The sequence below is a fragment of the Mus musculus genome, chromosome 10 (assembly GCF_000001635.26).
Source record: "Mus musculus strain C57BL/6J chromosome 10, GRCm38.p6 C57BL/6J".
Taxonomy (NCBI): domain Eukaryota; kingdom Metazoa; phylum Chordata; class Mammalia; order Rodentia; family Muridae; genus Mus; species Mus musculus.
This window is the reverse complement of record NC_000076.6, coordinates 119,987,219-120,010,492: the sequence shown is the minus strand read 5'-3', so window position 1 is coordinate 120,010,492 and position 23,274 is coordinate 119,987,219. Positions and strand designations below refer to the sequence as shown.

The window sequence follows — 23,274 nt, the reverse complement described above, 5'->3', positions numbered from 1 at the left end:
CCAACAGCAGAGAGAATCTGAAGCATCTTGCTCCCGTCACAAGGCTATCAGGTGCTGGCTGTGCACCTGGCTCCAAATTTTCATATGGTTAACTCTGAAACCGGTGCAGAAAATGTAAAACATTTGCCACACCTGTAAACCCATTGGCAACAGAATCCTACAGCATCTTTGAAGCGTATGTTTTAAGAGAAGCCCATTCTACTTACAACTGATGGTTATTCCAAGTTCCACGCTGTGCTTCTTGGGCAGTTTTACATGAAATGTTCCACTACTTGGGATGACAGACTCTATAATTTCAAAACAGAAAAAAATGTTTAGAGGACACTGGATATTGAATAGCCTTCCAAATTAAATTTCCATTCTGGAGATGGATGGAGTCACTAAGACTCAGGAAGTTCCAATTGAAACATTTCATTACAGCAGAGAGACTCAGAGGTAAACAACTCACAAGTCTCAGGAAGTCCCTAAAGCTTATAAGACTACCAAGGCCTTGTGACTTCTAAGATTATCTAAACAGTAAGAATTTCTTGGGACAGAGGAGGCTCATAAGAGCTGTTGAGCTGTGTAAATGTTATAAGGTGAGGTCCAGTGTTACAAATTGCATGAGTCGCTACCATGCTGGGGTAGGCTGTTCAGTGATCAGCTGGTTTTGAGTTGTTCATGCTCCTGTAAGTAACACTCCTACTCCCACAGGTAATACCAAAAACTTCATTGGTTTTTCAACTTGGACTTCCATAGATCATTGTTGGCTCTGTCACTGGTGCCCTATCTGGGATCTGTAACTGTGACTTTCTGAGGCCATTAGAATCTCTACTTTAATTCCCTGGTGACCCTGATGTTGGCACCCTTGCCTAAGCTCTTTCTAATTGAGCCCCTCAGCACCTCCACAGCTTTTACTCTCAGACAGCTGCACCTTTCACACCTCTACCTCAGATCTCCAGCTGTGTCAGTCAGTCAGAAGCTCTTCTGTCACCAACTGTCATTTCCTGTCTGAGTAGGACTACTTCACATGACATAGAATTCTTTCCCAATCCCATGGGTGAATTCAGCCACACCCTAGACAAGCACCCCTCATCCAAGACTCCCCATAACAGTACGGAGAGCAAAGGAGACAGCAAAAGAGGAGGATTGTGGGATAAACAAACTAACCCCCTCTTACTGTTTCATGAATTTCGCCAAAGCCTAGCTCATCCTCCGATAGTCGAAGAAGATCTAACTAGGAAGGCTGGGATGCAGGTGTAACTATTGGACCCTCAGACACCTAGTCCTGCTGTTCACTGTGTGTGTGTACCACATTTTGCACAGCTGCACAGCAGAGGCAGAAGTTAGGACTGGGTTCATGGAAGAAAGTTAAGAGTCCTCCTTTTCTCATTCTGCCTTAAATTGTTCTTGGCCTTTTGTCCTTTCCCTTGAGAAGTTTAAGCAGTAAACTTTTTACAAGCCCAGAATCTGATCTTCCAATTTGGAAGGTTCACCGCAGAGTGTTAAACTAGAGAACACAATAAAAATTTGATTTCCCTCAGCCCCTCCAGGCTGCTAGAGAGTCACCTGTAAAAAAAGACCCCCAAATTGCCCATCCATTTCAGTGGCACAACACAGCCAGCATCCAGCATCCTTCCAGCATCCTCCTTGCCCTCAGAGGGATGAGCTAATTTGCTGACGACTATAGTTCCTCTCAGTCTTCAAACATCTCTCCAGGACCAGGCCAGAGTCACAGACTGACTTAACGTATTTGCCTTCTGTTCGGCTCAGTGAAGACTTGGAAGTACCAGGAAGTGAAACTGCATACATTTGCTTATTTATCCACTAAGACTTTGTATGCTTCCCATCTTCTGATGTTATAGCAAAGAATCAAATCTGCCTCGAGGTAGAGATAACCTATCACCCCCTGCTTATGAGTTAATTCCCTCTCTCAGATCAAAGACCTATCCAGGGGACCACCCCTAGGAAGGTGGATTCAAGCAAAGATAAAAATAATATACTTTGCCTTCCCAGAATTCCTGCTCCCTTGTACAAACCTTGTGAGCCAAGCTGGAGTTTAGATTGGTCTGCCTTCATTTCTATGATAATAGAAAGGCCTAACTATTCACCTTTCTTCCCTTTTCCTCTTGTGTGTGAGCCAGAGCCCAAGCCTACCTTTCTACTGCTTCATGATTTAGCGTTTCTTACTCCTTTTCTAAAAGGCCTTTTTTCACCATGTAACTGACTACCTGCCACTAGGCGGCAAATGTCCATGTCAACGTATCTTCTCCATCAATGTCCACGTCAATGTATCCACTCCATTCTCCCCCTTCCATCCTTGGAGCTGCAAGATATCTATCCTCTTGCTTTGAGGTTTTGTTTTAAACTCTAGTCAATTGTGTTCGCCCTTCCCTTTTATTCTATTTATTTTTTCATTAAGACCAAGGAGGGGACCTTCTTTCCGCAGGACCAGTTGTTAACTCTGATATGACACCCTGAGATTTCGGGTGACATTTCTTTCCTAGTTTTGAATCCTTCAATCAGCTCAAGATATGAGCCACTCCTGTTCTCCTAGACAGACAGCATCTTGAACAAAACATGAGCCAGACAATTATTCTGGTCAAGCAATAGACTTCAAAAAGACCGGTTAATTTTGATACACTGAGCCAGAAGTGCAATGGGTAATAATTTTGGTGTGTTACTTTCTGATGACAGATCTGTCTGTATGTATCATAATGATTTCCCAAATATTTCTCTTTTCCCCACCTCCTCTCCATTCCTTCACCAGGCCTTGATCATTCACCATTCTCAAAACAGAAGATAACTTCTCTCCGTCCCCTAAGAAACCATTTAAGAACCTGGAGTTAAGAAGAAAAGCCCTCCGGAGTGGCGGGTTGGGAAGGGAATGTGTTTGACCCACTTGCATCAAAACTGGTCTGCAGAAAGAAACAAGAAATAAGCCAGTGTGCAAATGGAGCAAACGGGGTCTTGGAGAGTGCCAAGCTTTGGCACTTCAGATCGGAGCCCCTCTGGACTGCGAAAAGGCCATGCTTCCAGATGCAGCAACGAAAGATAAAAATACCGGTGCCACAGGGAAGATGGTATGGGAGCAACAGAATCTGCCATCTGACTGGTCACAGGCGTAGCCAGAATACTCGCTTTAATTGCTTCGATAAAGCCAACAAGATTTCCATAAGAGAGCATGAAGCATCATTATTTGTGGGCCCGCCTCCTATAAGTGTGGCTGCTTTCAATCCTCCATTTTAAGAAGACTTCGAGAAAACAGAGAGGAGACACATAATGTGTGTTTATATTTCTGCCTCTGTGTCTGATGGAATCCCCACAAAGGACGTCTAGAATCACAGAGCCTAGAATCACAGATTGAGAGTAGTTGCTACTGAACCCTGTTGGTTTTATAACACTTTTATCTTTTTACATTTATTTACTGGCATGGTGCTGCCCTCCACTGCATGCGTGTGTGTGTGTGTGTGTGTGTGTGTGTGTGTGTGTGTGTGTAACAGAGGCATGGTACATATGTGAAAGTCAGAAGACAACTTGTGGGAGTTGGTTTTCTCCTTCCATCATGGAGGCTCTAGATATTGACTTCAGCCTTGGCAGCAAGCACCTTTATCCACTGAACCATCTGGCTTGCTTGCTTTTATACAATTTTAATGCAGGGAAATTTGACCATGATTAACACCACTAATGACATTAGAGGAGATATTATGCCTTCCTGGAAAACAGTAATGGATCATTTTTGACTGCACGTGATTTGAGGAAATCGCAACGGCAAATGGGTATCAGCTCGTAAATCTCTTTGATCAAGCCGTAGCTTCCTTTTCATCTTTACACACCAGCGTGATATATTTCATATTTGCTATTTTCCCCTATATAATTATTTGGTTGTTAAAGCAAAGGCATATTTAATTTGGAGTTCATAAACAAATATTGTTAATGAGTAGACGCTTCCATTATTCGGACAAACAACAGGTTTAGTGTCAGTGGATACAGTTCTGCGAACAAATGATGTTTATTTTGTAAAACCCTTGTGATTTCTTTGCACTTCCCTGGTTTTGCTCCATCTTTGTTAAAAGTGTAATTAAAAACGCATCTGGGTAAAGGGTTTCCTTCTTACCCATTGGTCTGCTTTTCTGCCTGAAGCATTCGATGTTGGCAGAGGAAGACAACCACCACCTCCTAATTTATCATCTTGGGAGCCCCTGTGAGGAATGTAAATGCTCAACTCTCCCTGACTCAGACAGAGCACCAGGCTCCAGTGGATGGTGAACAGCACTCCACAGGCCTTGTACTGAGACTCCTTCCAGAGCCAATTATCTGCAGAGTTGAAGTGGGAATGTTAAGGTCTTGTGGAAACCACCATGTAGATCAGCATTTAAAAGAGCTGAATGTGAGAAAATGGGAGACGGGTTCTAACTGCGTAAAATCCTGTGTGGGGGAAAGGATTCCAATAAAAGAATGTGACTGGCTTAAAGTTCAGTTTGGCAGAGTGATGGCCTCGACCATCTTCAGCTTCAAACGCCTTTCTGTTAAGCCAGCCAAGGTGCTGTTTGCATAGTCGTGCTTGTTTAAAGAGACAGATTTAGGTGAGAGCCTAAATCCCACTCATTCACCCATCACTTAAAATATTTATCAAATAGAGATAGCTGATCACCGAGAGCTGGAACACTCATCATGGCGTGTATAAAATATTCTGACGTAGAACTTTGGACATGCGTGGCTTACATCCAGGCAATTAGGCACAAATCCAGAAGACCAGGTCAGGCTTGACATAGCCTGCATCCACACACTCCCTATCTGGGTCCCAAGTTCTTAAATGAAGAAATGTGTTTTTTTTTTTTCCCCCTGATTCTAAAAGTTTTCAGTAGTGATCCCTGTATACCAGGAATGATGGAATGATTCCCTGAAGTGCTTTCCTCAGGGTTTGAGTGCTGCACCTGTATCCATCAGGATAATAGTCGTATCAATTACTGATGTCTGCCACGAACAAAGGCAGACAGAATCACAGATAGGAACACTTTTTTTTTTCCTTTCTGAGCCTAGTGTAGATGACCTAGAATATCGATTTGTGTGACCTTTATTAAAGCAAGTTGGGTACTGAATAAAGTATGCCTGATAGATACAGTTCCTACTCTCTGGGAGCTCAGAGTTAAGATATTAAAGTATTAAATCAACAAATATTAAAAAAATATATGTATGCATATTAAGGATTCATGAGACACTAAACAAATTTCTGCGATATAAAAAAATAAAATGGATTTATAATGCGAGCAAATATTTAGATACTGTGATAGTGTTTACAAAGATGGCCAAACTGGGCTGGCCATCGCTCTGCTGAGGTACAGTGTGCAGTTGCTGCCGAGTGCCCTGTGGTACTCAGCACAACCTTCTCCCTGCATCTCAGGGCAGGGAGCCTGCTCTAATGGCTTCTCGGTGGCCATCTCTAATATCTCTTCTAATGATTTTATTTAGCAAAACTTTTAACCCAAGAGGCAGTTAAACACGAGAGGGGAAGTGGCCGTAAGTGAGAGATTAGGAGCCTGCCATTCTCTTTACTCGGACCTGGAGTTTCCCTACCTGAACCTCAGTTTTCCCTTTCACACATAAAATGGAGATACGGGATGGTAGTAATTCACTTATTACTAATTTCCTATCACAATTGTTAAGTATACTCTGGGGCTACTGGACTGCCTTCTTGCTTGGTGACCAAACCTTCTCTGCCAACTGATTCTTACAAGGGCTTCCCACCCAAGTCCTGCTTGGACACAGGAATCAGAAGGCACACACTTTAGAAAAGACAAGCGGCTCTATACATGAGAAAAGGCAGACCGTAGAAGAAATTAGCCCCAAGAGAGCAGGAGCCCCAGGGAGAGTAGATTCAAAACCAATTCTGACTGGAACAGAAATTCATAACCAAGTCTCCTCATGGAGCCTCGTGTATTTCATTAATTCCTTCCTTCACTAATTCACAGAGAACAGACTGAGGCCTTTCTGTATTCTAAGCACTGTTTGCTGACTAGACATGCATTTGTAACGTAAAACCACAAAATCCCCGATGTCATTGAGTTTTCTACTGGAGAATAAACATCAATACAAAATAATACCGAGTTCTGGATAAGGAAGACTCATAAAAGTAGGCATGAGGAGAGAGAAGGCTTTTACGAGCCAAAGCCTACATGGCTTAAGCAAGAACCCAGGCCCAGGCACGTAAGGACACTGGGTGTGGCTGCTGCAAAGATGAACTGTGGACTGTGACTGGCACTCAGGGTACCACATGGCTCCCACCCTAAAAGCTTTTACGGAGCCAATGGTGCTTTCTTGCACTTCTTTCCCTGTTCTCAGATCTCTCCATGGGAATCTTGCCCCTCGCCCCATTCTGAATTACTTCAGCAGCTCCACTGCCTGGAATTCTGCCTGCCCGTCTCTGAAATTCTGATCTCTAACGTGCCATTTTGCCTTGGCCTCAGACTCCTAACCATCGCCTCTCTTCTGTGCTTTCTCTGATTAGACACACTTCTTCCTCGAGACTCCCACTTCTTGTAAATCCCACTCCTCTCATTCCATCTGGCCAGTCTTTTACTGATTCCCATCATACACCAGCTTAGATTATTCTTTGAACACGGGCTGCCATAGTTAGGAGTGTGACCTTGGGAGTTGGCCTGTTTGTGTTAACATGCCAGCTCTAGCCCTGACTCTGTGCCCCAGATTTCTAGCGACATAGCAACAGTAACCTCTGCCAGTGCCATCATGTTGATTAAACAATCTACGATGCACAGGGCTTAGCTATGCAGCAGGTAGAACATAGGCACCTCTCACATGGTGACAGTCTCTGTACCAGCTTCACAGCTCATCATCTCCTAGCAACAACCCGACCCTCCCTGACTGAAGCCCTTCTGCTGAGCTTTCTCTGCAAGTCTCAAACTCTGGCTCCATCTGATAATCCATTTCTCTGCTTTTATTCTTTGGTATCTAATACTCCGTAAAACCACCAAAACCAGGGGTAGAGTTGGCTCAGTGGTTAAGAGCACTTGTTGTTCTCGCAAAGGACTCAGGTTTGATGCCTAGCATCCATATGGAGGCTCCCTGTCTCCTCAGGTACCAGGCACGTATGTGCTACACAGACATACATGCAGGGAAAATACCCATACACACAGATAAAATATCCAACAAAACAAAACACAGCAACAAAATCAAAATGCACCAACCGATTAAAGAACAATAGAACCCTACTTTACCATGAGAACTGAGAGCGATAAACAGACAGTACAGACGGGGCCTTGGTGGTTTGAATATGCTTGGCCCAGGGAGTGGTACTATGAAAAGGTGTGGCCTTGTTGGAGGAAGTGTGTCACCCACTGGCCATTTCTTGGCCCTTCTTTATATCCCTCCTCATTCCCCCATCCCGGGATACAAGGGGAAATTCCAACACTTCTCTAGGTATTATTCCCACATTCTGATAGCCACACAACCCTGCAAGTCCCTCCTCTTTCAGCCATCATTCTCTTCTCTGATTGTCCGTGAGCTTCTCCAGGAAATACACTGGTCTTTCCTATTTTCTCTTCCCATGGTTTGAACACAGCAGCATATAGTGCAGTAATTGTGCCCCATGGTTTTCTTCTGGATGAAGACACACATAAGCTGGTATATTCCCTCTCATGTCATCAGTGGACCTGGTACTGTGGATCTAAAATAGAACTCTCACTGCTGCCTCCAGATGACCCTCTTCCAGGGTTATTCTTGTAACCATCGCTCTCTGTCTCTCATCTATCCATCCTCATGCCTCAAGAGCCATTACATGACACAGACACATTACAAGACACAGGCAAGTTTTGAATTTTACCTTGCCGCCGTCTCTAGTCAGCCACTGACATTCCCCATCTGTTCAGTTGCCACAGTCTCCAAGTTGTTTCTTCAGTCTCCCTTCCACATTTTAGAAGGCTTTTCCCGAACATAACTCAGATTATCTCGTTCTCCTGCCAAAATGCCTCCTGGCTTCAGCACACTTGGGACCCAACAGAAATTGTCTACCAGGATGCTGCACACCTGCCACACTCTGACATTTTCAAGCCCTTCCTCAAAACACAAACTCAACCCCTGCTCTTACTCTCTCCCTATGTACCCCAGCAGCCATGTGTACTGCGAAGCTCCTCTCGCTCAGCTTCTTCATGCTCACTGCTCCCTCTAGCTGAAAGGCTGTTCTTCAAGGCCCTTGCCTTGCTTATGCCTTCTCCGCACATTAATCTCTGCTTGAATGTCACTTCCTAAGAGACTCATCCTATGAAACAGCTCCTCTCTAGTCATCCAATGACTTTCTTCTCTACTTTATTTTCCTCAGAGAACTTATAGACACAAACTCATGCTAATAGCTTTTGAAATTAAATTTCTGTTTCTCTTAAAGGTTATACGGTGATAGAAATGTTCTTCTTTCCTGCCTGCTATTTCATCTACACTGTGCAAGAGAGTCACAATATCAAGTGTTTGGTAGCGTGTGATCCCTGTTTCTAAAGGCATGCCTCTTCTGATTGGTAAAAGGTCCTGGATATGTAGTGGTAACACTTTGCTGTGTGAAGAGCAGCCCGCCCGCCCTCCCTCTCTCCCTCCCTCCCTCCCTCCCTCCCTCCCTCCCTCCCTCCCTCCCTTCCTTCCGTCTTTCTTCAGTGGCACTGGGTATAAAGTCCAGGGCCATGGTGCACGTTGGGCAAGCTGTGTACCACTGAGCTACCTTCTCGGCTGATTACTTTCTTAAATGGGAATTTGCATCAAATTCTAAGCTCTGTTAGCTACTGCTTGGCAACCTCTCCAAGACCAAAATTCCCTTTAGATTCCTCCTCTGAGACTAAGACAAGTCCTTAGCCTAAGATCCAAGAACCTTCCTGGAAGGTGGGGTACAAGAGAATTAATGATAGAGGTGGGGAGAAAGAAAAATTACAAAATATGTTCTTTGTCATATGTAGAACTTAGATTTAAGTCTATTTATCAAGTATCTATCATCTATCTTCTATCTATCTATCTATCTATCTATCTATCTATCTATCTATCTACCATCTATTACCTATCTGTAACTATCATCTATCTATCAAACTACAATCTATCTATCTATCTATCTATCTATCTATCTATCTATCTATCTATCATCTGTCTGTCTGTTTGCCTGTTTACCTAATGACATGGAAACAGAGGGGTCTATTTGGGAGGGGGTGAGACAGGATAGCAAGAAATAGGAAGGGTAGTAGGGAGTAATTATGAGCAAAGTTCATGCATGGAATAAGATGGAATAAGAAACCCATTATTTTGTATACCAACCCCACCCCAAAAGAGAGCAAAATAATAAAGTAGAATAGAATACCTCGGGGTCACTTTAGCCAACATCTGTACTCCCCTCCCTGCCTCTGTCACCTAGGGTTTCTCTTAGTAGTTTTTACCCAGGGGTTCTCATACACTCATCTTGGTTATCAGTCACATGGCCATCTTTATCTTCCCTGTCTGTATTTACAGACGGTTTTGCTCATCGATTAGAATCCTCTTGACCCTAGAGAAACAGTCCTGGAGTCCTCCTTGTCAGTCCTCATGAGAGTCAGGTATAATTCTATTTAATCCCAAAGACCAAATATTCATCTACTAGACTAGCATCCATTCACCTACTGGACTTGAATCCATTCACCTACTGGACTTGTATCCATTCACCTACATGAAGGCAGGTGAATGGATTAAATATATATATATACACACATATACATACACATATACATATATACACACATAGCTGATGTGTCTTTCTGTCCCATAGCTGATATGACTGTCTTCTGACTCTATCACTGACTGAAGGAAGGCTCAGATTTTACCTGCAACATCAAACTCGATTTCTAGTGTGACTTTGCTCGTGATGGAAGAGTCTCTCAGGAGTTGATTGGCTTCCTCGAAGGTGCTGTCTTCTGTTGGGATTCCATTAATGGCCATGACTCTGTCTCCAATCTGTAGCACACCACATCTAGTTCAGAACCACATGTGAGAGGCAGGAGTTAGAGAAGATGATCGTGGGGTTGGACTGGCCACCCTGCCTCATTTCATCTTTGCAAAATAGCACAACCATTTGACCTTGTTGAGCTGATGCTATTGGCAAGCATGTTAGGTCAACTGCAATGCCCTGCACTCTTGAATCCCAGTTACAATTGTGGGCAAGGGGGTTCTGAAGTATCCCAGAGAATTAATTAAAAATTTATAACTAAATAGTATGATAATCTGACCAGAATGAGCAGATAGTAAAGATGAATGTACATTCCTGCAATGCAGAGATATAACTTCAGTTGAACTTATGCCATTTTTTTGAATAGATTTGTCTCCTTTCTAATTAATACAGCCTCTAGTTTTCCAATGGACAAAATCGGCTAAATAAAACCACCCGGGCTCATAATTTTCCCGAAACCTGATCAAGAACATAAAATTTTATCATCAGAATGGAGAGTTCATTACATTTTGCCTTGCCTTCACTGAGCCCTGTTCCATAATTTATTAGTTATTCTCAAAGAGCTGGTGTCACAAACACAGGGCAGAAAAGCTTCCGGGAAGGGGGCTCACCTCTCTGCTGGGCTGTCAGCTTCAATATAGGAAATCAGAGGCGGAGAGGAGAGCGTCTCTGTGGCAAACACGCTGCCCTGCAGTTGGATTCCGAAGCCCGTGACAGGGTCAGCCGTCAGCACAACCTCTGTGGTTTCAGTGTGAACGACCTGGCCAGCCAACCCCACAGTGCTGGAGGCTAAAGACACTAGAGGAACAAATGGGAAGAAAGTGATCATAGGTGCAAGCAGGTATGAGCATTTCCAAACTAGAATATGTCTAAACAGAAGCTTTTCTGCCAGGGAGGGAGTTTAAATGCTGGTCTAACAGCAAAAGAGTTGGGTTCCAGCTGAACAGGGTAAATGCATCTCCCAGCTTGTTATGCTGGAGTCAGGACCAGGGATGCCACCCTGTGCACCAGAGACTGGGAAGAGACTGTGAAAAGAGGATAGCCTGGGGGTCAGGGTATCTCATCTAGTCCTGGGCTGTATGAATGAGCACCAACCGAGGAAGACCTTGGTTGGGGCAGGTCTTTCCATCTCTGCATGTCCGTATTCTTTCTGCAAGGCGAACTGGGACGGCGGGTCTGAGTTTCCCCACTTCAACCACTTGTGATTGTGAACAAGGCAACCTTTTCTGTTTGGAGGGAACAATCTTTGTGACCCCAGGAATGCTGCTGCTGCTGTGCTGGTCCCCAGTCTTTCTCCAGTACTGAGTGGGCACAGTGAGTCATTCAAATCTCATACAATCCTCTCGGCCCCAAATTTCTTTTTCTATGTTTTGTTCTGGCTTAGTCTCCAGTCACCTGTTGCCTCCCATTTAACTCACTTCTTGGGTACTCATGGACGCCTCGAGCCAGACATCTCTCTTGCTCTTATTTTCATCCCCAGTGTTGATCTTGTAAGGATTTCCAGATGCTTTTTTTTGCTCTGTCTACAAGGTTTGGCCTCTTGTGTTTGAACACTCTATCTGTCCTCAAGGGCTCTGTGCTTTTGGGTTCCCAAACCAGAGGAGGAATGGTAGAGCATTGCCCATACCCTGGACATCCTTCTGAGGGCATGGCAGGAGTAGGGCCTCTCCCTAACAGATTTGGGCCTAATAAACTCCGTAGAGACAAAGGTTACATCCTGATAAAGCCCTGCCAGAAAACTGGCTTCTCAGAGATCACATGATTTGCAGTTTGCTAATCTAGCTGCTATGCTTGGAAGCCCCGCTCCTGAGCCCCCAGCACTTCCTCCTTGTCCTTTTCCCTCCCTTCTCCCCCTGAATGGAGCTATATAATCTAGCCCTGCTAACCAATAAATGAGCTGACCTCTGAACCAGTCTGTAGGAGCCATTCATACCTGTCATACTCACTACCACCATGCATGTTACCAGAGGCCCAGCTCCCCAGCATCTCTGTACCCTGGGACTGCTGGTGTGCAACGCCATAGGAGTTAAGGGGGACCCACACGCTGAAATGTTACTTTGCCCAAAATGTCTCTTTTAGCTTCCTACTTTAATTGAAAGCTCTTTCTAGCCGTCCTCCAACTGGAACCCGTATTCACTCTCCTACATGGACAGAGGGAGCTTTTTGATACTCTCTGCTCACTCACGATGCTTTCCCTCCTCAAACTGCTATTTTAAATTCCATATTCTGTCCTTATTCTGCAGCCTGATCTGTAAGCTTGCTCTTCTGGTTTTCCTAATTCCCCTGTTTCCTTGTTGACGACATGTCTTCAGTCTCCCATATTCTAACTTTAACCTCTAGCCTTCCCTGCCCTTATCATGGCGACGGCCTTCTAACATACTGGCTCTGTGGCACTTCAGCTCGCTCAGTGTTCTTTACTAACAAATCCATCCTTCTTCAACTCTTCCTCAATGCAGCACCCCACCATCCTCTAAAAGATCCCCAAGACTTTAATAGTTGAATCCTCCTTTTTAACCATTTCCTGTATTAGTGACTTTCCCAGCTCCTACAGTCGAAGTGTCTCCTCCGTCGAATTTGTAGTACTGTTTCCCATTGCTTGTCTCGAAGCCTACTGCTTCTCACTCAGTATTACATGCAATAGTCCTCCTTAAACCATGGATATACCTTTGTATTTTAAATACAAAGAAAACACTGGCTGACATAGGGATAGGAGACCCCAAAGGTCTCTACAGCCTGAGGCGAGAGCCTGCGGCCTGTAGCTGTAAGCCATCACCCCCCAGCTGCCTTCCATTTCCATCTTTTCTCTCTACTCTGTACTTGGAAGCCAGGGGCCCACTTCAGTGAAGCATCTGTGTCCATCGCAGATTCTTTTCTCCTGCCTGATCCCCTAGGCTCTACACTCTGTACTCTTTGGTAGTGCCTAGCCAACGCCCCTTCTGTTACTGAATTGCTGAAACTTGCCAGAAAGAGAGTCAGCTCTAAATTCCTATTATATTCCACTGGACCCTAGAATCTTTCCAGTTTAATTCCTTAAGGATCTATTTCAAATGCCTCCAGCCTCTTAAGGGTCAAATGGCATTTCCTATGAGAATGAAAAGATTTAACCATTTAATGAGTGTTTCATAGATAAAATCCCTCCCAACCTCTCCATCTCTGTTCCATCAACTATCCTCTCTTTTCCTCTCTCTGTCTTTTCCTATTCAAGGGTAAATCTTCCTTGTTCTGCTTATTTCGAGTCTTCAGTCTCGTGTCGTCAGACTTGCTGTCAATGTAGCTGAGGATAACCTTAAACTCCGGACCTTCCCAGAAGCTCCCACCAGCCATACTATCACAACCCTTTTTTGATCTAATCCACTTTCTAGCCCTGCTGGGATCCTACACCATTGGGAACATCTCCCTTGTTTCTTTTTCTGAGGTCTCCACCCACTCGTCTAGCTTCTCTGACCTTGCTCTGTAGAATTGTGCTGAATCCGACTCTGCTTCCAATTTGTCTTCTTTTACTCTTTGCTAAAACTGTTCTCGCTGATGCCTTTCTGATTGAAAAAAAAATCAATGACTTCATTCCCTCCAACTCTACGCAGAGACTAGCTTTGGGAACACTGCAAATTGTTCCTTAGGAGTTGATGAAGATTTGATATTAATTCTTACTGTATCAGCCCCTGGCTGTAACTTCTCCACCTCCTGGTACATAAAAAAGATTTTCACTTCCGTTCTGTGCTCAGTTCTCGGATTCTTGCCCTCACCTGCCCATATGACTTCTGTAGTACTCTCTCTGTCTCTCTCTGTATCTGTCTGTCTGTCTCTGTCTCACTCTCTGTGTCTGTCTCTTTCTGTCTGTCTCTTTCTGTCTGTCTCTGTCTGTCCTGTCTCTCTGTTTCTCTCTCTGTTTCTCTCTCTCTCTCTCTCTCTCTCTTTCTCTCTCTCTGTGTGTGTGTGTGTGTGTGTCTGTCTATTTCTGTCTCTCTCCCCTGACTCATTTCAGCTATGAGTTTTCTTACCACAGAGAATTCATCTACAGACACATCTCAAAAAACTTTAAATTATTTTCCAAATTAAGGAACTCATCTTGACTTTCCCATTGCCTCTCTTATGTTGAAGAAAAGACCATTCTATTTCTTATCTTGGTCTTGAAATCTCAACATGGCCTTTGACTGACTCCTCATTGTTTCAAATTGGTTAATTACCCAGTAACTTTTTCCACGTTTACTTTCAACCTAATTTGGACTTTTAACTCAGCCATTCTAATACACACATATCTGGGTTCTTTAACGCTCAGGAACTTCTCAATTTTATCGTCAAATGATGAATTACGTGCCAATATCACTTGTTTTCCATTTGGAAGCCATACTTCTTTCCAATGTAGCCCATGGATAATCAACGGTCATTCTTCACCCAAACATTGCTATCCTGGAGATCAGTGGAACTGATAGCACTCGGGAGGACGGGGTGGACTATTTGATTAAGAGAGGTAATAAAACATTGAAGAAACAAATCCCTTTTCCTTAACAGGCCATCCTCATTCTTTACCAGCCGAGTTACCAGCTAACAGAACCTTCACTGTATGTGGAAATGGAGTGGCTCTCAAATCTACTCTACATAGGGGGTAGATGGCTTAAAATCCCAACATTTGACTTGGGGCTAACATGCTAACTCTATACCATAGTCTTTGCTATTGATGACACAAAACCACTAGTAGATACCCTTTCTTATTGGTGAGAGAAAGGTCTCTGAAATTGACTTCCAGGGGACACAGAGATTGTTGGGGGTAAGAAGTTTATAAGAAGAATTACTTTATTAACACACAGACAGACAACAGCATGACTAAGGCTCTGCGCAGGGTTCAGATGCCAGCATCACAGGCAGACTGCCTGGCTTGCAGTTCTGGGGACTAGGCTCCCTTTTACAGCTTCCCGAGGAAGAGGGAAGACTTTAGAGTGGGATCCTGCAACCTGGTTCTCTGATTTCTCAGCAGGAGGCGTGGAAGAGGGCAAGGATCAAGACAGGTGGCCATCTGTACCCCCTGGACATAAATCCACCTCCCCAGGGTAGAAATCCAGGCACCTGAAGGTTTGCTGGCTAGAGGCTTGAGGGCAGCGCCTACACCAGTGTTTGTAGGAGGGTTGGAGCTAGGGCAGGCACTGCGGTCTGAGCAGCATTCTGGTCTAGATGCTGAAGTTTACATTCAGGATCTAGAGAGCAGCCTTCCTTCCAGTCATTACGTAGAGGAGAACAGGGCGGGGCACCATCTCCATGGAAGGTTACTTGAGCTCACCTTTACGAATTTTAACAGCAGGGTTCTTCTGCCTGCACCTTCCAATGGGTTCACAAAAGTACTTTCCTTCATTTGAGATTCCAGCTTGATACAGATATCTGGGACTATTCACCTAGAGCTAAAACGTATGTTTGAAGGCCGAGGAGATGGTCGAAGGACTTTTGTTCACATCCCAGCACCCACACAGGACAGTTCACCACTACCTTAAGTCCAGTACTCGGGAACCTGACAACCCCTTCTGGCCTCTGCAGGTACCTGCACATTTATTCACTCAGACATTCACACATATACACATAAAATAATAAACAATCACATCTTAAAAGATGCCTGTGTTTGAGATAGCAGCTTCTCATTACCACTAAGAAAGAACAAGGAGGCCCTGATTGTGGTGGTTTGAATATGCTTGGCCAACGAGTGGCACTGTTAGGAGGTGTGGCCTTGTCAGAGTAGGTGCCGCCCTGTTGGAGGAAGTGTGACTCTGTGGGTGTGGGCTTTGAGACCCTCCTCCTAGGCACCTGGAAAACAGTCTTCTCCTAGTGGCCTTCAGATGAAAATATAGAACTCTCAGCTTCTCCTGCACCATGCCTGCCTGGATGCTGCCATGCTTCCCATCTTGATGATAATGGACTGAACCCCTGAAACTGTAAGCCAGCCCTAATTAAATGTTGTCCTTATTGAGAGTTGCTTTGGTCATGGTGTCTGTTCACAGCAGTAAAACCCTAAGTAAGATACTGGCTGTGGTGGTACAAGCCTTTAATCCTAGCACTAGGGAGGCACAGACAGGCAGATGTCTCTGAGTTCAAGGGCTGGCCTGGTCTACAGAGGGAGTTCTAGGACAGCCAGAGCTATACAGAGAAACTCTCTTGAACAACCAAAGAGGAAGGAGGAGGAGGAGGAAAAAGAGAGGGGGAGGAAGAAGAGGAGGAGGAGAAGGCGGCGGTAGCTAAGCCAGGCTACGCATTAATAGTCGTATTTGGGCTACATTAGACTAAGTGATTAATTCCTCAAAGAATCTGCTGCATCTGTTTTCACTCAGAGAAGATGGTTGGGCAAATTTTTGTCTGATGTTTGGTAATACATCCAAAAAATCATTCCAGTAAAACAAATGATCTGTAAGCTCCATCTAGAGAGAGACGGAGGTGCTCTGAGCTAACTAGGCTACTTCACTTAGCTTTGAAATAACTTATGCACTATACATTGATTTTTGTCACCACAGGAAGTTATAGTTTATAGCTCAAATACATGACTAAATGAGATAACTTGTAGTTTTTCAACAAATTATCACAGTCCTTGGACACACTGAGATCCGTCCTTTCAATAGGAAACTTTCACAGGCAGTTAGGTTACACACATATGCTAAATTAGAACAAATCACATCTGGACAAGGTAAATTATAGACTTAAAGATCAAAAGCCAAAAGAACACAGAAAGCAACCAGTACAACTTGGCACAGGTTAGCCTGCTTCATCAGTTGGTTGGCTAGCAGAGGAAAGAAAGGAGCTTTCTGTAGTTGGAGATTCGTGTACGCACTCTCTAGTGTGCGGTTCAAATCCCCTTCACTCTTCTCAGTTTCCATTCAGAAGGCTAGATCTGGTCACAGCTCTTTAGGTTTGCAGGACGCTTTAGCTATTTCAGTCTTTCCAAATATCAGGGAGGTTAGGGGAAGCCAAAGGTAGCCAATGGCTTTTAAACTTTTCGCTTTTGAACATTTATTTTTAATGTGCTAATTATAGAGGCTGCGAACTTTATTATCAGATAGGAAAAACATTTAAAAAAAGTTTAGAGGGGGAAAAAAAAAGCCCGAGGCTTTGTTGGGATAATGTGTTTTTGTTGTTTGATCCACTGTTTGAGACTTTTGCCTCACTAAAAAGCTGCAGGGTTGAGGGTGTCCTGCTGTGGACCCAACTCACTCGGAGTCACATGACCTCATTTGGAAAGGGATGGGGTGGAGGGTGATCAGTTCCCTCTCCACAGAGAGCTGAGGGGGTGTTGGGCAGCATCTAAGCTGACTCCTTCCTGGCTCCTGCTAGCTTACCATGAGCTGCGTTTTTCTTCTGTCCTTTTCTTAAAGATGGACGAAAAGGAAGGTGAAAACTATTGGGTCTCTTCATCTCCTTCCTTTCAGCTCGTTTTGCTGTCATCTTCTCTAGAAGCAAGGGATGGTGACCAAAGAAACAAAGGACATTCTGGGGATGCCTCCTGACTGCTGCTGCTTTCTATAATGTAGGTTAACTGGAAACAGGTGTAGTCTCCCCATTGGCTTTGTCTGCAGAGGAGGTAAGGGCTAGATGCAGTGAATAGTTACACTGGCAGAAGCCATAGCCTTGGTTGCTGAAGAAGGTACAGGTCTGGTGGTGGGAGGGGCCCAAAAGATTCCAGAAACAGGACTGAGTTTCCTCTGTGACATAGGTTGGAACTATTCCTGGGCTCTGTGACTCCTCTCAAAGCCTGGAGTCATGGAATTCATTATCCTCCCTGAGAAACAAACACCAGACCTTCTCACAGTATGTCCATGGCACACTATTATAGACTCTGTATTTTCCCCTTCGGCCAATGAGGGTTTTAATATTTATGTGAGAGTATTTCTTTCTTTTGTGGCAATGTCCTTACTTCATCCCGGAAATACCTGTAAGATGTTTTTGTTCTGTTTTGTAAACTATGACCTCGTCAACAATACAGCAAAGAGACTTTTATTATCTTTGTGGCTTTCAAGGTGACTCACCATCCATGAGTGGCCTGGCTACTATAGAAATGTAACTGTTAGAAAACTGTTGGATGGTAAAGGATAGCCCACAATGGAGACATAAATAAAGCAGGGGAAGAAATCAGAGCATATAGTGAGGGTGGTAATAAAGTTTTTATTTTCAGTTACTTGACATCTCTACATCTAAAATGGCAGTATTAAGCAACAAAGCTTAATTTTCCCATTTTTCCCACCAAATTGGAATACTATAATTTTTTTCATATATTTTTAAGTGGGAATAAAAGTTCATACCATTTGGGCTCTACTGATGTGTAAAGATATAGAGCATCTTATTTCCTGAGATTCGTTTATAAACATCCTGTTACATATGTCATCGGAACCCTAGTGGCTTCCATCTGTAGCAAACATGACTTGGAAACATCTTAACCCAGGTCTCTGTTTATCTTTTTTTTTTCACTTATTTTAATTAGGTATTTTCCTCATTTACATTTCCAATGCTATCCCAAAAGTCCCCCATACCCTCCCCCCAACTCCCCTACCCACCCACTCCCACTTTTTGGCCCTGGCATTCCCCTGTACTGGGGCATATAAAGTTGGCCTGTCCAATGGGCCTCCCTTTCTAGTGATGGCCGACTAGGCCATCTTTTGATACATATGCAGCTAGAGTCAAGAGCTCCGGGGTACTGGTTAGTTCATAATGTTGTTCCACCTATAGGGTTACAGATCCCTTTAGCTCCTTGGGTACTTTCTCTAGCTCCTCCATTGGGGTCCCTGTGATCCATCCAATAGCTGACTGTGAGCCCCTCAACAGAGGAATGGATACAAAAAATGTGGTAGATTTACACAATGGAGTACTACTCAGCTATTAAAAGGAATGAATTTATGAAATTCCTAGGCAAATGGTTGGACCTGGAGGGCATTATCCTGAGTGAGGTAACCCAATCACAAAAGAACTCAAATGATATGTACTCACTGACAAGTGGATATTAGCCCAGAAACTTAGAATACCCAAGATATAAGTTACAATATGCAAAACACATGAAACTCAAGAAGAACGAAGACCAAAGTGTGGACACTTTGCCCTTTCTTAGAATTGGGAACAAAACACCCATGGAAGGAGTTACAGAGACAACGTTTAGAGCTGAGACAAAAGGATGGACCATCTAGAGACTATTATATCCAGGGATCCATCCCATAATCAGCCTCCAAACACTGACACCATTGCATACATTAGCAAGATTTTGCTGATAGGACGCTGATATAGCTGTCTCTAGTGAGACTATGCCGGGGCCTAGCAAACCCATCTGTGGATGTTCTGTTTATTTTTCTGCTCCAGCTGGATGGCCCTGGGCTGACTGAAGACAGAACGCATGTGTGGTCGGTGAGGGGAAAGGCAGGCCTCAGCTTTGTTCCCTACTCCAAAATCCAAGATGTGCAAATATCAACACGACACAGGTGCATTGGTGTTCATTTGTATTCACTAATGACCTTAACAACACAGCAAGCCTTACCTAACACAAACAAATGGCCAGCCTTCAGAGAAGAAATACGAACAATAACAAGTGGAGAGTAATGGCTCTATCCTGTACAGGGATGGAACCTGTTTGCCACTGACTGATGAGCAGTGTGCACGAAGACACCACATACAACATCTATAGGCATATTCCAACTTTATGCCCTGGAGGTCCTGTATGAAAAACTCAAGACATGTATTACAGTACAGTGAAACTGTTAACACATGATCCCACTCCTTTCAAGATGGCGGTCACCCTAGGAGGCCAAGTCTCACAGCCTGAATAAATGAGGCCTCTCTGTTGCTCTCCAACTGGTTGTCCAGTGCCAATTATTCCCAATTTTAGCAAGGGCACAATAAGCATATGACACTTGCTCAGGGTCCTGCAGCTTGAATGTAATGTTGGGGTGACAGACCTCCAGTAGGTAGAGTCAGTTTGCTGGATACCTAAATCTGGGCTCTGCCAAGATTAGTTTACTTTAGCCTTAGTTAAGAAACAAATGGACAAGAAGGTGGACTCCAGAAAAAACAAATAACCCCATTAAAAATGGGGCTCAGAGCTAAACAAAGAATTCTCACCTGAGGAATACCAAATGGCTGAGAAGCACCTGAAAAAATGTTCAGCATCCTTAATCATCAGAGAAATGCAAATCAAAACAGCCCTGAGATTCCACCTCACACCAGTCAGAATGGCTAAGATCAAAAATTCAGGTGACAGCAGATGCTGGCGAGGATGTGGAGAAAGAGGAACACTCCTCCATTGTTGGTGAGATTGCAAGCTTGTACAACCACTCTGGAAATCAGTCTGGCGGTTCCTCAGAAAATTGGACATAGTACTACCGGAGGATCCCCCAATACCTCTTCTGGGCATATATCCAGAAGGTGTTCCAACTGGTAAGAAAGACACATGCTCCACTATGTTCATAGCAGCCTTATTTATAATAGCCAGAAGCTGAAAAGAACCCAGATGCCCCTCAACAGAGGAATGGATACAAAATTGTGGTACATTTACACAATGGAGTACTACTCAGCTATTAAAAGGAATGAATTTATGAAATTCCTAGGCAAATGGTTAGACCTGGAGGGCAACATCCTGAGTGAGATAACACATTCACAAAAGAACTCAAATGATATGTACTCACTGATAAGTGGATATTAGCCCAGAAACTTAGGATACCCGAGATATAAGATACAATTTGCAAAACACGTGAAACTGAAGAAGAACGAAGACCAAAGTGTGGACACTTTGCCCCTTCTTAGAATTGGGAACAAAACACCCATGGAAGGAGTTACAGAGACAAAGTTTGGAGCTGAGACAAAAGGATGGACCATCTAGAGACTGCCATATCCAGGGATCCATCCCATAATCAACCTTCAAACGATGACACCATTGCATACACTAGCAAGATTTTGCTGATAGGACGCTGATATAGCTGTCTCTTGTGAGACTATGCCGGGGCCTAGCAAACACAGCAGTGGATGCTCACAGTCAGCTATTGGATGGATCACAGGGACCCCAATGGAGGAGCTAGAGAAAGTATCCAAGGAGCTAAAGAGATCTGCAACCCTATAGGTGCAACAACATTATGAACTAACCAGTACCCCGGAGTTCTTGACTCTAGCTGCATATGTATCAAAAGATGGCCTAGTCGGCCATCACTGGAAAAAGAGGCCCATTGGTCATGCAAACTTTATATGCCCCAGTACAGGGGAATGCCAGGGCCAAAAAGTGGGAATGGGTGGGTAGGGGAATGGGGGTAAGGGTATGGGGGACTTTTGGGATAGCATTGGAAATGTAATTGAGGAAAATACATAATAAAAAATAATAAAAAAAGAAACAAATGGAAATCTAGGTTTTATTTTGATTATTCTAAGTTCATGTTTCATTTTTCTAATTTCAAATTATTGTTAATTTAATTTACTAAAGATAAAAAATATATTTGAGCACATGTTTTATTTTTAATTTGTATATGTGTGTGTGTCTGTCTCTCTGTCCACTTGTTCTATCAGGTGCCCCCAGAGGATGGAAGACGGCATAAAGTCCCCTGGAACTGGAGTTACAGATGGCTTTGAGACACCTCACAAGCAGATGGGGAATAGAACATGGGTCCTCTGCAGAAGCAGGATATGTCTTTAGCTACTGACTCATCTCGACATCCCTGCCAATCTTCACATTCAAAAAGACGAACAAGTGAAAAACTAGGTGTATACCACCTGGGAATCAAAGACGCTGGCCATGCCTTGCATTGTGGTTTTCTTTGTAATGAAGGCTTTAGGTTCCCACCACCTGAAGAAACTGCTTCCGATGGTGGGTGATCACTGTTGTGCCCAGTACGGTACCGATGGACTGATTAGTACCGAGAGATGGTCTCGGGATGAGATTTCTCTGGCACACAAGCCAAAAGATCCCAAAGATCCAACAACCACTCCCTGTCTTCTCAGGACTTAGCATCTCTGGGTTTGACGTTACTGAAGTAACACACAGATGCTCTTCTGCCTCATCCCCATGGTAGACATAGGAATAGACCCTGTCATCTTTAGGGTTTTTTTTTTTTTAAATAGGAATCACAATCCCAGCCAACAAAAATATACAAGGCATGAAATACACTGTGATTGGATCTGTCTAGAAATATGGGCATTTTCTCCCCTTATATATGATTAAGATGAAAGATGTCCAACTTCTTTAACAGAAAAGAAAAAAAAAATAGGGGCAACCTGTGTTTCTTCCCTATAGAAGCACCCAGCCATTCTTTCTTTCTATGTAAACCATACTGATGCAAACCAATGGGCCACTGAACCTCCCTTGCCTTAATTTGTCTATATATGCTTGGCTATCTAGCCCATAAAATATTTTCAAGAATAAAAATTTAAACCACCAAACCCAGACACTATTGTGGATGCCAACAAGTGCTTGCTGATAAGAACCTGATATAGCTGCCTCCTGAGAGGCTCTGCCAGTGCCTGACAAATACAGAAGTGGATGCTCACAGCCATCAATTGGACAGAGCACAGGGTCCCCAATGAAGGAGCTAAAGAAAGTACCCAGGGAGCTGAAGGGGTTTGCAGCCCCATAGGAGGAACAACAATATAAACTAACCAGAGCTCCCTGGGAATAAACCACTAATCAAAGAAAACACATGGTGGGACTCATGGCTCTAGCTGCATATGTATCAGAGAATGGCCAGTCGGTCACCAATGGGAGGAGAGACCCTTGGTCCTGTGAAGGTTCTATGTCCCAGGGTAGGGGAATGCCAGGGCCAGGAAGTGGGAGTAGGTGGGTTGGGGAGAAGGGAGATGGGGGAGGGGATAGGGGATTTTCAGAGGGGAAACTAGGAAAGGGGACAACATTTAAAATGTAAATAAAGAAAATATCTAATAAAAAAGAATGAAAGTTGATAGATTTTAGGATGTTTGAACTTTCTCAATTCTGTAGTTCTTAAATGGACATACTATCAAACTGCCTTCTAAATATATCTCTCTATGCCCATATTTTGGTGCAGATCTCAGCCCTCATCAGAGAAGTATCTTTGTTTGGTAGATGGCAGCTAATACAGAAACTCACAACTGTTTAAAGTGCATAGGAGAAGTTTCTATACATTTATGTCATTCCCCCCTCCCCCACACAGATACAGACATACACACACAGACACACAGACACACAGACACACACACACACACACACACACACACACACATACACACACACCAAGGCTCAGGGATCATCAGGGAGGAGTATTGACTGTAGGAGTAAGAGGTCGGACAACTGTAGCAAACCACGTTTGGCCAGCATGACAGTCAAGTCCCTGCACACATGAACTCATAGTTATGATTCCAGCACTAAA

General features: G+C 43.8%; 1 protein-coding gene across 29 annotated transcripts in view; it reads right to left on the bottom strand.

Annotated features, from left to right (window-relative positions):
- Grip1 (glutamate receptor interacting protein 1) overlaps nucleotides 1-23,274 on the bottom strand; it is a 634,030-nt gene that overhangs the window by 76,775 nt on the left and 533,981 nt on the right. For 25 of the 29 annotated variants that reach the window (XR_380450.3, XR_380451.3, XR_003948812.1 and 22 more), the window contains 3 exons: nucleotides 10,555-10,741; nucleotides 9,822-9,967; nucleotides 207-287 (listed from right to left, as the gene is read on the bottom strand). Coding sequence is in view for 23 of the 29 variants with exons in the window: in XM_006514242.4 (XP_006514305.1) it covers nucleotides 207-287; nucleotides 9,822-9,967; nucleotides 10,555-10,741 (414 nt within the window). In the remaining 6 variants the exon portion in view is untranslated. Of the gene's footprint in view, nucleotides 1-206; nucleotides 288-9,821; nucleotides 9,968-10,554; nucleotides 10,742-17,250; nucleotides 17,743-23,274 lie in introns of those variants that run through there. The other 4 variants (NR_102387.1, NM_001277295.1, XR_003948814.1 and 1 more) reach the window with 3 other exon arrangements.